The 14,445-nt window shown below is 28.7% G+C and overlaps 2 protein-coding genes across 5 annotated transcripts in view; both read right to left on the bottom strand.

Moving 5' to 3' along the window:
* Positions 1 to 2,676, bottom strand: part of LOC108693077 (cytochrome b5-related protein-like) — a 10,476-nt gene extending 7,800 nt beyond the window's left edge. Inside the window, exons 1-3 of one of the 4 annotated variants that reach the window (XM_018201757.1) lie at positions 2,566 to 2,586; positions 2,357 to 2,408; positions 425 to 535 (exon numbers count right to left, since the gene is read on the bottom strand). In XM_018201757.1, coding sequence (XP_018057246.1) covers positions 425 to 464 — 40 coding nt within the window. In that variant the 5' untranslated portion in view covers positions 465 to 535; positions 2,357 to 2,408; positions 2,566 to 2,586. Of the gene's footprint in view, positions 1 to 424; positions 536 to 2,356 lie in introns of all 4 variants that reach the window. The other 3 variants (XM_018201756.1, XM_018201759.1, XM_018201758.1) reach the window with 3 other exon arrangements.
* A 6,273-nt stretch (positions 2,677 to 8,949) lies between these two features.
* LOC108693169 (protein yellow-like) overlaps positions 8,950 to 14,445 on the bottom strand; it is a 9,131-nt gene continuing 3,635 nt past the window's right edge. Inside the window, exons 2-6 of the mRNA XM_018201966.1 lie at positions 13,487 to 13,773; positions 12,463 to 12,875; positions 11,976 to 12,153; positions 11,324 to 11,535; positions 8,950 to 10,092 (exon numbers count right to left, since the gene is read on the bottom strand). Of these exons, the coding sequence (XP_018057455.1) occupies positions 9,748 to 10,092; positions 11,324 to 11,535; positions 11,976 to 12,153; positions 12,463 to 12,875; positions 13,487 to 13,769 (1,431 nt within the window). The 5' untranslated portion in view covers positions 13,770 to 13,773 and the 3' untranslated portion in view covers positions 8,950 to 9,747. The remainder of the gene's footprint in view (positions 10,093 to 11,323; positions 11,536 to 11,975; positions 12,154 to 12,462; positions 12,876 to 13,486; positions 13,774 to 14,445) is intronic.

The raw sequence follows: 14,445 nt of genomic DNA, 5'->3' as shown, positions 1-14,445 counted from the left end.
GCGTTATCATGATTTATTCAAACTAAATGATATGAATAGTTTATGCAAAAGCAAAAATTTTGATTGCGATATCTGTTTACATGAAAAATATATATTTAATATATTAAATAATATTAAATATATTTAATAGATACTAAAACTGTTACATAATTTTAACTGTTTATAATAATCTATTTTAAATGTTCATTGATAAAATTGTGTATACATATATTTAATATTGTAAAATTTGTTAATATTATACAAGATAATTGTTTTAGTTGCTGCAAAATGTGATAAAATGTTATTATTCCACTGTTATAATTATCGTCATACCGATATATGCATATCACATTCGTTCACAAACATCCAGCTTTTATCTTCGCTTAAACTTTATATGCATGGAAGCGTCCCACCACCATTATTTTATCACTGTATTTTTACTCACAACGTAACATATCAACGGTATTTTCTTTCAATTTATCCATTTTGGTACATAACTATGTTCTCGATGATTCTTTTTACCAGTTTGCGCGACTTTCCAGTTATAAATGGCAAGCTGTGATCAAGACAAGAATATTGCGTTACATATACTGTGGAAGGGATACTAATTACTTAAGATTCAAAAACAATCGGTCTTAGATATATACATTCTCTCTTACGCAAATTCATTATTATAATACAATCATATTGCCGTGAGACTGACGTACATTTCAATCTGGATAGCAACAGACACTACTTGTTTACATTGAGCTAATTAGAGCGTATTTAATAATATACGAACGCTTTTAATGTATGTCAAAAGGATGCAATGAAATAAATTGCACTTCTTCTTAAAAGTCTGCAACATCATCATTTAATCATTAATCGTATTTTTTTGTAAGTAATTGATAATGAAAGTGTTATTAAGATCAATATTTACAGCTGATTCTTATGTTTTTAAGATTATCTTAAGTCCAGTTTCACAATATTATGAACTAATCAGAGAACTTTATCAATGCGTTTTAAGATTTATACATTATCTTAAGACATTAATCAAGACGGTTTTCAAATAAAAACGTATTATCTTAAAAACCATCTGATATCATCTTAAATAAATGTCAAAAAGAAATAAAATTATAATTAGGAAACTTTCCTAAATTTGTATTTATATTGCGCCAGTGATAAACGACAAGAGTGGTGACATCAACGAAGCAGTAAACATAATTGTTATGTGTTTATACTGAAATTTAGGTAGTGCAGAGCAAAGCTACTGGGAAAAAATATTTTGTACGAAAGTTGTAAGATTTCAACAAATACATCAAACGGCGATATCCATTTGATTTTGAACACAATTATATGGAGAAGCTTTCAGAGTCAACTTTAAAATTTTAAACAAAAACCCTTACTTTTTAAATATTTTTTAATACTTTTTAATATTCTAGTAGTAGCTGATATCAAGGTCTTTTCAAAATATTGAGTCGTCCGAAAAGTTCGTGCCGCAAAAGATTTAAATATAATAAATGAAATTAAAAATTTAAATCTTTTGCGTTTCCATTTTCCTTCAAAATCGGCACGAACTTTCCGGACAACCCAATACTATAATAAAATTTCTTTTAATTGCTCGAAATATAAGTTGACAAAGTTCAGAATATTCAGATACTGCCAAGAATTAGCAAAGTTTTTGATTGACGACTTTGAAACTTCTTAAACGTTATGAAGAATGATCTTGATAACATTTTTCGAAGTCATTGTAGATTGTTCCTTTTACTTTCATTTTTACGTAAAAGTGAAAAGACATAACTTCTATTTTTGTATAATATATCTACATAATTGTAGATCACAAATTTTATGTCATAAAGGATTTATCTAATCGTCTAATTTCATAAATGTTTTATTATTGAGATATATATTATTGTATGTGATACAATTATTTCGGTACAAGTGTATTAGTCATAATAGAATGATGAATCAATTAAGCTATAAAAGTTTTTTAGATATACAAAATAAATGTAATTTATAAAAACAAATGAAAAAATGAAAAGGTTGCAATTATATAGAATAGAAGAGGTATATATAAATATATAAATAAATATATAAATATTTAATATAACTTTACAGGTCAGATATATGCACACATTTCATTATCAAATTTAGTTTCATTAAATAAATTATTCGGCTCCGCCTTTCACTGCAGTTCCCTTATCGTTCCTAGACATTTGAGTTACGTACGAGATGATAAGATAAAAAGAGTAGCGGAAGACGGAGCCGAAAATCGGAGAAGTGCAAATCGGATCGAGCACTAATTATTATCATTTGAAAGTCACATTCAAGGCTTTCAAAATAAAATTACAAAATTAATACTAAACATACGTCTCAAAATTATGTAAAAAGTACACACCTGTAACACTAGCTACTTGCAAAACTGATCATCTACTACGATGCAGTAAACACTAATGTCCAGTGGCCATATATTAACGTCGAAGCAGAAAAAGTAATTTCAATAGTCAGTCCCAGAACATAAATTATACAAGATATCCCCCATTTATTCCAATTTTTTCTTGATAATTATTTATTAAATAAAAAGTGTTACGTAATGTAAAAACATACGATAGAAAAGTCTTGGCGAATCTACGCAGCAGATTTCAGTGATCGTTCGTGTCAAATCTTCTAGACTACGATGATAGTGAGCACAATTAAAATGCTGTAAAACCGGTAAAATTGTACTGACGGAAATTATAAAGTCGAGCGAAATTAAGAGCGATGATTTATAGAGATGCGACAATGCTGCCGCGATCGGAAGCTTGCCTTAGGCCGGCCACACACGTTCAAGTAAATTTGTTAAGTATGTTTGTATAAATTGTACGAATGTGTGGTGGTTTGCGATAACTGTGCAGTTTTGTCATCTATACATTCTAATAAATTTGCACGCTCAAGTTGCGCAAGCATACCGGCCATCCGAGAAACTGCAACTTTAATGCTGTGTACAGAGTAATCTCTGATAAGGCAGTCAGACTAGATTGGTCTAAACCAAAACTGCCCTCACTGTTATAATTGAAAAATAAATGGCGAATAACAGATCGCCTTATAAATAAGGTATCGAAATATTGCGAAAAAACCGCTTTGAAAAAACGCTCTTATGGCTATATTAATAAGCGTTTAAGTCGACAAACTGCTTTAACTTTAAGTCGGCTAATCTGCTTGTCGAGCAAATGTACATGATTGGTTACTTGTAGATCTAACTAATTGTTCGGCGAGCAGACTAGTTCGTTTGGAATGACTTCTTTAGTCATTTTTTAATTGCAATAATAGACATGACGCTTGAATGGACTCGTCCCAGAGCGCTTAATAACGCATTCTCTCTCTCTCTCTCTCTCTCTCTCTCTCTCTCTCTCTCTCTTTCTCCTTCTCCTCTCTCTCCTTCCTCCCCCTTCTCTCTATCTCTCTCAGCATTATTTTTATTTTGCAAAAAATAAACATGAGTTTAACATATAAAATAGAATATATAAAATAGAAGATATATATTATATAGCAATATATTTAGAATAAAAAAAAGCACAATCCAGAAGATTACACAGAACAATGTTTTTTTGCATAATTTATTTCCAATTACAACAATAATTTCTTACTAGCTTATATGATAAAAATAAATCTTAGGCCAAAATGATTATGTAATTTTTTCTGAAGCCTTACAAAGTCATATTATTTATGTGATGTATTTTCAGTTGTATTATATTCTTGTTTTGCAGCGAATGATTTAGAAAAAAGAAGTATTAATGTCAATTATTAATAGAATTAAAAATAATATTATTGCCAGTGGAATATTTGCAAGGATATTTTTAAAATAATTTCTTCTGTGCTTATATCATATAGATATTTTTATGTTGATAAATATGCAACAACATTTTTTGTGATTAATGTATAATTCAGATAACATTTCATGCAAAAACAAAGCAGTGTAATTTATTTGCTAATACTTGTTGTCATAATATTGCCATGATAATGGCAAAAACATTTGCTAAATAAAACTTTGCTTGCGTGTTGCATAATTTTACCAAATTAACATTGTACTTTTAATGATAAGCAAAATTGCTTCATCTTTGGCAAAATATTGTCATAATCTAATAAATATTTTTACTACAATTGTTACCGTAAAGTTACTGTAAAGTTATTCTACTACAGTTTGTGTGTTCCTTCGCTTGCAATACTGCATCAAAAATGAAGACTCATCTTATTGACAAATTGCTTGCAATTTTTAAGCAAATTTTCAACAAAATGTTATCTGAAATGTTATCTGAAATGATGATGCAAATTGATGTATATTGTACAGATTGACATGTTGTATTATTTATACATAGAATATCCAAAAAAAAGAGATTAAATTAATATATCTATTAAAGAAGTTGAATAAATTTAAAAAGTTTATATAAAACCATATCCAAAAATGCTATTAGAATATTATAAAATTCTATTCAAAGAAAATTCTATTATAAAAAATTATAAAAGATCAGTAAGTTAATAAAAAAAGAGAAATAATCTTATTTTCAGTCAATTTATGATGTAATATCCAGCTTTAATTTATGATTACGTTGTAAGTCTGATAAATGAAATCAGCTTATAGAACTATATATAGAAAAACATATTTGTTTGGCATGAATATTATTAAGCACCAAGATTCGATCAAAAATAAGATTTTTTTTTATTTAATTTATTCTTATCAATAAATTTCATTGTGATTAATCAGTGATTTGCTAACGAAATAATTCTCATAGATTATTACATAATTTCTTATACATATAATTTCTGATCTCGGTTATTTATTGATCTTACACAATTTTTAATATTATAAATAAATAAAGATAATTTAGAAATGGGATAATAACTGACATTTATTTTAATTTAAGTATAAGTTTTGTTATTTACTTATTTATTCTTCATAATTTTTTAATAAAAGTGTTTTCAGATACGGATTCATTTAACTATTAACTATTAACTATTAACTATTAACCAATTATATATACAACGAATGCCCCGCAAATTTTTGCCAACGATTTTGTATAGATACGGCGAACTAAACTGAATCGAAAAGCCTTCTATCATTTTGCAATTTTTGTAATGAACGAATTAACGAGATATTAATTACTAAAAATCGCTGAATATTGATTCTATATTGGAATATTTGCCATTTTCATATGGCCTCGGCAAGAGATAGACTTGCTTCTCGTAAAAAGAAAAATATCTAGATCTTCTTCTCCTGTAAGAATTGTATGTAAATCAAATAGGTAAATCTCTTAGAGCTTCTCAGTTCTTTCAGAGTGTGTTTTCTGAATCTCCAAATATTTTTTTTGATTTTATAACTTTCTCATGAATATTTTTTTTTTTGGAATGTGAAGTTAATCAATAATATTTTAGCAATAAAACTGTTATTAATTGTTTCCAGTTCACACAAGTATATATAAATATATATAATTATGTATAACTATTTATATATATGTATGTAAAATTTCTTATTGATCGATCTTATAAGGTCGATTTAAATGAAAATGATAGATCTTGCTCGGTTTTTGCTGCCAATCAAGTTATGTCAGCAGACTGCTCGATTTCTGCTTTCAGTTCTGTCAGCAGATTCTGTTTGATTTTTACTGCCAGTCTGTTTACAGATGGTAGTTAACAGGTTCTGTCTGCAGAACAGGAGCAGAATGCGACATTAATTGTGATCAGATCTGCTAACATCTTCTGATCAAATCTGCTACTAATCTGTTGACATCCTGCTAACATTTTGCTATCTGGGATATTATGTAACCTTAATTATTATATACACCGATTTGACATACTTTACTTGGCATACTTTATTGGAAGAACATTTTGAGGAAGACATTTGGAAATGTATGCTCTGTAGGAGTATACTGATTTTGCAAAATTTTCTCTTGCAAAAATATAATCAAATACATTGTTGATATTAATTTTTAATATACAATATTGACAAATAAATTTGTAATTAAAATTTTAAGCAAAGTCATTTTACATAATCAATACAATTAATAAAAAATAATAAATAAATAAAAAATAAAATTTAAATGTTTGAAGGTGGCTCAATAATACAAATATAAATAATAAGGAGCATACAGCTATGACAACAGATGTTAAAACGAAAATAATATATTTATTATTATTATATAAGAAAACAATAAAAAATTACAAACAAATTTATTAATTAAGAACGTAAGATCACTAGTCAAAGAAGTGTTAATACAGTATCAAGATGACAAAAAAAGAAGTGCATAATATTAAAAAAATTATCGCAAGTCAATAAGATAATAACAAATTCTTTTCCTTTCCAATCGCTTGTTGTATGCGTTAATTGAATAAGATAAAGTTCAGAGAATGAAATTTATCAACAAATATATATTAAAAAAAGGAAAAAAGAAAAAAAATTTTTTTAATAACGCATCGACGATTAATATGTTCCGTTTATAATTTCTTTTTTATGGAAACAAAGAATAACTTCGTGAGAATAGAATTTCCAGATTCTATTTAAAAATTAAGGAAAAGAAAAACGCTTTTTAATAATTAAAATATTTTTGACAGTACAATTAATTATGAAGATCAATCTAAATTCACATTAAAGCTCGCTTATCACGTATTTTTTTTAACACAAGTCCTCACAGATGTAACTCTGAGTACTTCAATTTAAAAAAATCGAGAAAAATCTGAACAAATGGTAAGAACCACTGCTGACAAATTTTTTAGAAGATCATAGCTCGTGAACAGAATTTATATAGGGTGAAGGGAAAGAAGAAAGTTAGTGGAGAGGGTAGTCTATGAGTGAGTAGAGGGGATTTTTCCGATGATTGGTAAGTAGATTTCAGGAAAGCATTCTGTGTCACTTTGTTTGTTTAAGCAATTATCTTGTCGTTTAATATGGATCATTTCGGACCATCCTTTTATAATAAGATTTTATAATAAGATGTTCTGAATCGAGAATACTAACATTTTTTCAATCAATTGTATCATGATCATGATCAAATTTGTGACGAAAGATAACAAAGAATTAGTAGGTTTTTTAAAATCATTTATGTATTCTTTTAAACGCGTCTTTAATTTTCTTTTTGTCTGTCCTACACAAGAGTAATTGCAATCATGACAATTAATTTTATAAACAACATTAGAATGTTCTTTTTTTGATTTTATCTTTGCCTGTTTTAATGAAATTGTTCATACAATTCATTGGTTTATAAGCTTATATTGAAATCGAATTTTCTTGTAATGAATTTGAATTTTTCAGAGATTTTATAGAAATACGGAATGATAAAATACTTTTTAACAATCCTAGAGGAATCTGAGTCAATATCTTTTTTTTCTCTGATGTTTTCAAAATTGTTTTTGGATGACAACGCCTTGATCCTGTTGTTAGTAGTTTTAAATAAAAATTGGATATCCATTATTTTGGAGAATATTGATTAGGGAAATAATATTATTCTCATGGAATATTGAATAGGAAAGGAATAGAATTCTGTCTAATTACCCAATTACAACACTCCTTTTGTGTTCAACAGGATGATTAGAAAAGCAGTTTAAATATCTTCCAGAATTTGTAATCTTTCTGTTAAATCTAATTGTTAAAAATAATTCTCCTATTTTCGATTAACAGTTTTACATCGAGAAAGTTTATTATTCCGTTATCACCATATTCGTAAATTTGATTTTTTCATGATAAGAATTAAAAGAGCATAAGATTGTATTAATATGCTCGTTAGGAAGTGCAATGATGATGTCATCAACATAGCGATAATAGAGTGGAACATGTATGACATTGCTAATGTCTTAAAAATGCTACATTCCAAATCTTATATCATCAAATCCGTTAGAATTGGAGAGAGAGGAGATCCCATAGGCAGACCGAATATTTGTTCATAAATTTCGTTATTGAATTGAAAAAATAATTTCGTATAATTATTGTTAACAAGAAAGAAGGAGATTTCTAATAATAATTAATTAATTCTAATAATATTTAATTAACAATGATTTAATTATATTTAATTACAGATTGTTTTGCATAATGAAATAATTTAATATTCTAACAAATATGATAATTATACCAAATATGATAAGTATAACAATCAATTATTACATAATAATTGTTATAATAAATTATGACAATTTAATATTATAATATATCATATATTCAAGTATAAAAAAAATAATTGTGTGTAATTGAATAATATTTAATTTTTAATAAAAATTATCATTTGCACTAAAACACAGTATCATCTCCAAAAGAATACGAAGATACGAGTCTTCTTAAGAAATTATTTTCTATTGCTGAAATTGTGAGACTGCCAACTAACAATGGAACACTATGGAAGATGATGTGCATCGTGACTCGCTCTTGCACGATTTATATTCAGTACGAAGTATTGCGTATATACAGGTGCAGCAGGTCGATGACCATGCGTACTGTATGCGCCAGGTGCGTAAATATGTGTGCGATGACTTTGCACTACTTATCTCGATCATCATGCTCGGCACGTCATCGCCGATCTTCCATAGAAAAAATTCTCAAGACTCTCGCAGATGTCGTTGCACAGCAGGGATTTATCTTTGTGTCGTATTTTGTGCGGCAAAAATTTTATGATTTTAACTTTTCTGACAATCGTTAAAAAGTTGTTTCTAAGTTGTGCAATACGTTCTTGTCATCCGAGATGCATGTGATAAACTGTGCAGAGATCTTATAAAAATCAGAATGAAATAAATATAATATAGTATATAATAAAGTAGTATAAATCATGTGATAAAATAAAGTATAATAATACAAAGATATTATATAATTTTTACAATTAGTATAAAAGAGAATTCAATGATAGAAAAAATAAAATATATCATGGTGTTTAGTAATAAAAATTTGACTAAGTGTGACATATATAGGTAGGTGTAAAATCAGAAATTATTTTGTATTTTGTTAAAAATGAGAAAATAAAAAATCGTTGCTTTTAATTGAAAATATTTCTTTTTTTTCATATATATTCTATTACATTTGACATGTAAACATGGCAATTTTAGCTTCAGATAACAATAATATATTCGACAAAAAGGAGAAATGTTTCCTCGAAATATAAATAAACGAAGAAACAAACATCTCAATCAAAAAACGCTTGTATTGTGCACATGGAGATGTGCAATCCAATTACGCAATTATTATCGGTTGATTATTCATTAAATCGCTATCTAAATAATTTATACCAATTTTTGTTAGCGTATTTTTCTTTTTACTGCAATCCACACTCTTTTAAAAATACATATACATTTATAATAGTAAAGTAAAATTTATAGTAATAAATTTATAGTAGTAAAGTAAAAATATTATAATTATGTAGGATTATTACAATGATTACTAATACGCTATTTCTTGGACTTTTACAAAATTGGCTCGAATAAAGCAATTATATAGGATAATAAATAAGTTTTCAACAATAGAATTATTAATAACTCTAATTTTATAACGATTAAATAAATATTTATAATTTTTATATATAACAAAAGATAATTCTATATTATTGATCAAATTTCGTTCCATCAATACTTTACTTCATTGAAGATTATTCTAAATTACAGAAATCATTTTATCGAGCAAATAATGTTAATATAAAAAAATGAATACTCCATATTTTTCTTTTTCTCCCTTATCCACTCTTCTTTTCTACTTCTATCTACATTTGTTTTTAATTTTATTCGTATCTTATCTTTAATTCTACTATTTTTATTTTTCAATCCAAATTTTTGGAAAACTGTTCCTCAAATGAGAGCTTTACTGAGGCATGTTAGTAACAACACTGTCGCGATCTCTATCTTCATGAAACTGGCAAAATTCCCGATTCTGGGCGTCAAGCTCATCGTGTGATCTTTGTGATCAATACGATTGATGTGATCCATATGATCCATGTGATCCATGTGATCCATGTGATCTCTATGATTGTATATCGTCGTCGTGGTATACGTTGAATCGCAAACTGTGCCCATAATGAGTTGCTCAGTTGATCCCATAAGTATCCTAAAGTTATAATCACGTAGGTCCAATTGCGAGTACATGAAGATGGGCAATCTGTCGGAGAGAATCCACAAGTTGCCATTCTGATCGATCTATCGAAATAAAAGAAAGATTATGACACGATAATAATAACATACATAATATGATAATAAATAATAAACATAAAATTAACAAAGGAAAATAGGTAGTTATGGAAATAGATGAGAAGGAAGGAAATGTCACGAAACTTGTCTATAGATATAAGCATCAAAAGCTTCCAGCCGATAATAATAATTGTATTATATTGTTTAGAATCTTAACAAATAAAAATCACAATATAAAAGTAAATAATATATTCTAGTATTTAAAATATTATGTTGATTATAATAAAAATTTTATTAACTTATAAACTAAAAAACAGGTAGACAAAAATCATCGTGAAATTATATGTTGATTGGAAATTTTTGGCAGCCATTGTAATTTACGGTTCTAAAAGCGATTGATCAAAATTAATTTATTATAATCCGCTTAGACTATAAGTAGCTCATTAGTGTTAATTAGTGTTTATTGCATTGTCATAAAAGCTGTGTATTTCAGTTTTACAAGTAGCAGACAGTTTTATAAATATGTACTCATTCATCACGTAATTTTGAGAAATATATTAGTATTAATTTTGTAACTTCAATCTAACTTATGTATTAGTTAATTAATATTCTGTATGTATTCTTCTATTTCATAACAACAACTTTTTTTCCCTCTTCAGTTTTTTGTAAATTACTTTACATATATCTGAAGAACTTCTATCTATATAATTAGTATCACTCTATGACTAATAAATTTGTAGAAGTAGTTATGTTGCATAAGTATCTACTGAATGATTTCAATAAAATGATCCTTCTTGTCGTCTTTAATACAATAAAGAAATAGAGAAAAAAATCATACATCAGACATTTTATTCATAATTTCACAAATAATGAAGAATATGTTCGAGGAATATGAGAATTGCATTTTGCCGAGCTATCGTTGAAATAACTAATCACAATTTGCCTATTATTTTTATTTTTCAAAAATAAAATGGGTAATTATTCCCATTTTATTCCCATAATTACAAGTCATACTTTTCTGTTTTCTTTTTAAAACTATCGGAATGTGAAAACTATTTCACATTAATCAAAAATTAAAATTTTCCTACCGGTTGATTTAGCAACTCATGATATGTGATATGAAGAGACAGAATTTATTGAGGCTTGTGGTATGTGTAAAAGTAATTTTAATTGCGGCAATACTAATAAATTATTATTGTGTGGTAATTAAGTAATAACGTTTCGATAGATTTGTGATTACCTTAAGATCGTTGGGGAAAATCATGGTGATATTATTCTGATAAACATAGCCCTGTTGCTGTACGGAAAATTTATTTTGCGGTCTCCAACAGGCGATTGTGTTTAGATTCGTTAGCGCGTAAAAAAGAACTCCAGTCTTCGGATCTAGGAAGCTGACGCTGCTCTGGCCATTAGATCCGCGCGAGCCCAGCGTTTGGAATTCGTGAGACGTTTCTAGAATAAACATATGAAATGATTTTAACGTTTCTACAAACGCCTCACATAAAATGTCGGAAAACATTTGTCCTTTGGAAGACGTATAAAATTCTAAACTATACGTTCTTTTTTTTTAAACAAATTCTTTGAAGTTCTTTAAATTGACTCGCTCTTTGTTAAAAAATTGAAATAATTCTCAAATGAACAATTAATGAACCCTTTTTAGTTACTTATTTAAATAATGAAGTTAATTTCAAAGTTCCCTATAAGAATTAATTAAATTCCAGTGGATTGTTGCTTGTTTTTACATGTAATATAAAGACATGACGGGCAATTTCCAAAATTCTTTATATAAATGCGAAAGATCATGAAATAAAGTAAAGACTTTTTTGGCAGTCGAATGATTAATGGTTTATAAGTCTCTTTCACAAGCACATGATATATTTTTTTAAACGTACCCGCAGCACTGGCACGTTGAGTATCGCGTAATAATCTTGTACTAACGGAGAATTCCATGCCACTGGAGAGTGGATGGTAGTACATGATGCTATAACCATCACCAGTTGGTGCGAGAGCCATCCCAAACAGGCCATCATTCCATTGAAACGATATTCCTGACACTTTGAATTCTCCGCCCTGAGAAAGACAGCACGAGCTGTAAAATTTCGCTCAAATGGTCTAGCGTTTATTATGACATATTAAAAATTTTACTTTATTGTATATAAAAAAATTCTTCTTAATTAATCAATTATATGTAAAACTAATAAATTTATTGCTATTACAATTGAAGATTATTAAAATGATTACTATGAAATGGTGTAACTTTGGCTCTCAAACTCTGGCTCAAATTTTGATAATATCCAGACACCATGTCAAAATCGAGACATATCGAAGGAAAATGTAATCAAAAGATGAACACGTATATTCTAAATCACACCGGATTACCATCGGATCCGGGTGGAAAGAGTGGTGCTTGACAAGCCAAGATTTGCGGAGACTCCAGGAGTAGACAACGAGACCCGGGCCGCCAAGATCGCCCAGGTAACCGTACGAGTCCTCACATGAGTAATCCTCAACAGCGATGTTGGCGAACAAGGAATCAGTGGTCCTTTGGTCGGACGGTATCATGTATTTACGCAGCACGCGATCAGTCATCAGGTCGTAGACGATCAACGCCGGCGGCGCCTGCTGCTCAGGGCTACCCAGGATATCCGTCAGTCCTGTGTCCAGGACCCAGAGCCGGTTACAACGATCAGCGCGCACGCGAAATGTCGAAACGATTTCTGGCACGCCGGCGGCGCCATACTGATGAGCCTCCCAGGAAGGATACGGAATTAGAGGTGGTGAATCGTTCGTGCCTGAAAGCCAAACTCTGATACCGACGATGCCAACCCCAGAGGAAAAGAGAAACTCATTGACAATTCTGTTTGTTTTTATTACTCAATTGAAACAGTCCTCTTTGAAATTCTCGCAAGATTATTTTCGGTAATTAATCAGCAGTTGTAGTACGAGAAAATAATTTAACTTGGTCCTAATCTATTTGATCCAAAATATAATTTATTTTCTTATTAATATTTTATTTTCTATCAAGGAAAAATTTTTTTCTCTGATATTTGATAAGAGATTTTTTTTTCTATGAAAATGTTTTATTCTTTATTCTTTAGAGTTTTTTAATCATATTGATCCAAATAATATAATCGTATAGTAAAGTTGAAATGTAGAGTTAACAAACATCAGAAAATTGAAAAGAAGTAATAAGGAATGTTTAAATTTGTTTATGTATATATAAAGAATATTATTGATGTAAATATAATTAAAATATATAATTGAAATTACTAATGAATATCTCTCGAATATATTTGTCTACATTATAAAATTGTAAATATCTTGTCAGACGAGCAATTATTATGCTACTTCTCGAGCTTTTTCCGAATAAGTAATTGTAATTTTGATAATACAAGATAATTACTGTTAAGTTTAATATAATTGAGACTTGCGGCAACCCCTTGTCTCCATCTAGGCACTGTGATGAATAGCCGATCGCCGGCCACTTCCAAACCTAAGGGCAGATTATCCTCCTGCTTGTAATCTGGGAAAAGCCTCTTAATATCATTGCTCGGCCATTCATAATCGATTTGCTTCCATTGGTAGGCTATCTGCAGCTTATCACTAATGGCGATTGCACTGTTCAGCAAGACGACCAGAAGCGCGATTGTAACGATGATCGACGATGTCCGGCACCGCATTGTCATTATTCTGATAAGAATATTATAAGCGATTTACTTTGATATTTTTTCTTAAAAAATTAATATTTTCAATTTGTTTCAAGATTCTTTAATTGAAATTAAATCTGACATTTTAAGATTAAATGTAAAATAATATTTTTAAGTTTATGAGATGAATAGTATTTAATGAATTTAATAATAATTTGGGATTATAGGCTCGTGAGTTTTTAGAATTTGTACATTACTGCGTTATTACTATTTATAATATTTATATTTATTATTTTTGTTGTAAAGGTAAAATTGATTTAAAAATAAGGAGACAAATAATGAAGGAGATAAATTGCGATTGCATTCCGGTTTCTCCTTGAAAGCTGCCGGCCTTCGCGGTACATAGCTACTGAGACTCGTTAATTAATATACACGCATGACTAATTGTTAAGTCACGGAAATGAGGTCTTTCTATCAACGCCCTCGCGTGAAAAATACCGCAAGGCGACAATAAATGATGACAATAGAGGATGAATACTCAATAATGGCGAACGCAAATGTAATGTCTCTTTCTTACACAAAACAAATGCTTAAGATATAAATAAGTTTGCTAAAAAATTTAAATAATTTTAATGTATTTTAATAATATGCAATATAAACGATAGGATATTTTCTGATTTGCCTATCAGATGTATTAAAGATAAAATATCATGTT

The sequence above is a fragment of the Atta colombica genome, unplaced genomic scaffold (genome assembly GCF_001594045.1).
Source record: "Atta colombica isolate Treedump-2 unplaced genomic scaffold, Acol1.0 scaffold88, whole genome shotgun sequence".
NCBI classification, from domain to species: Eukaryota; Metazoa; Arthropoda; class Insecta; order Hymenoptera; family Formicidae; genus Atta; species Atta colombica.
This window is presented reverse-complemented; position numbering and strand designations above follow the sequence as displayed.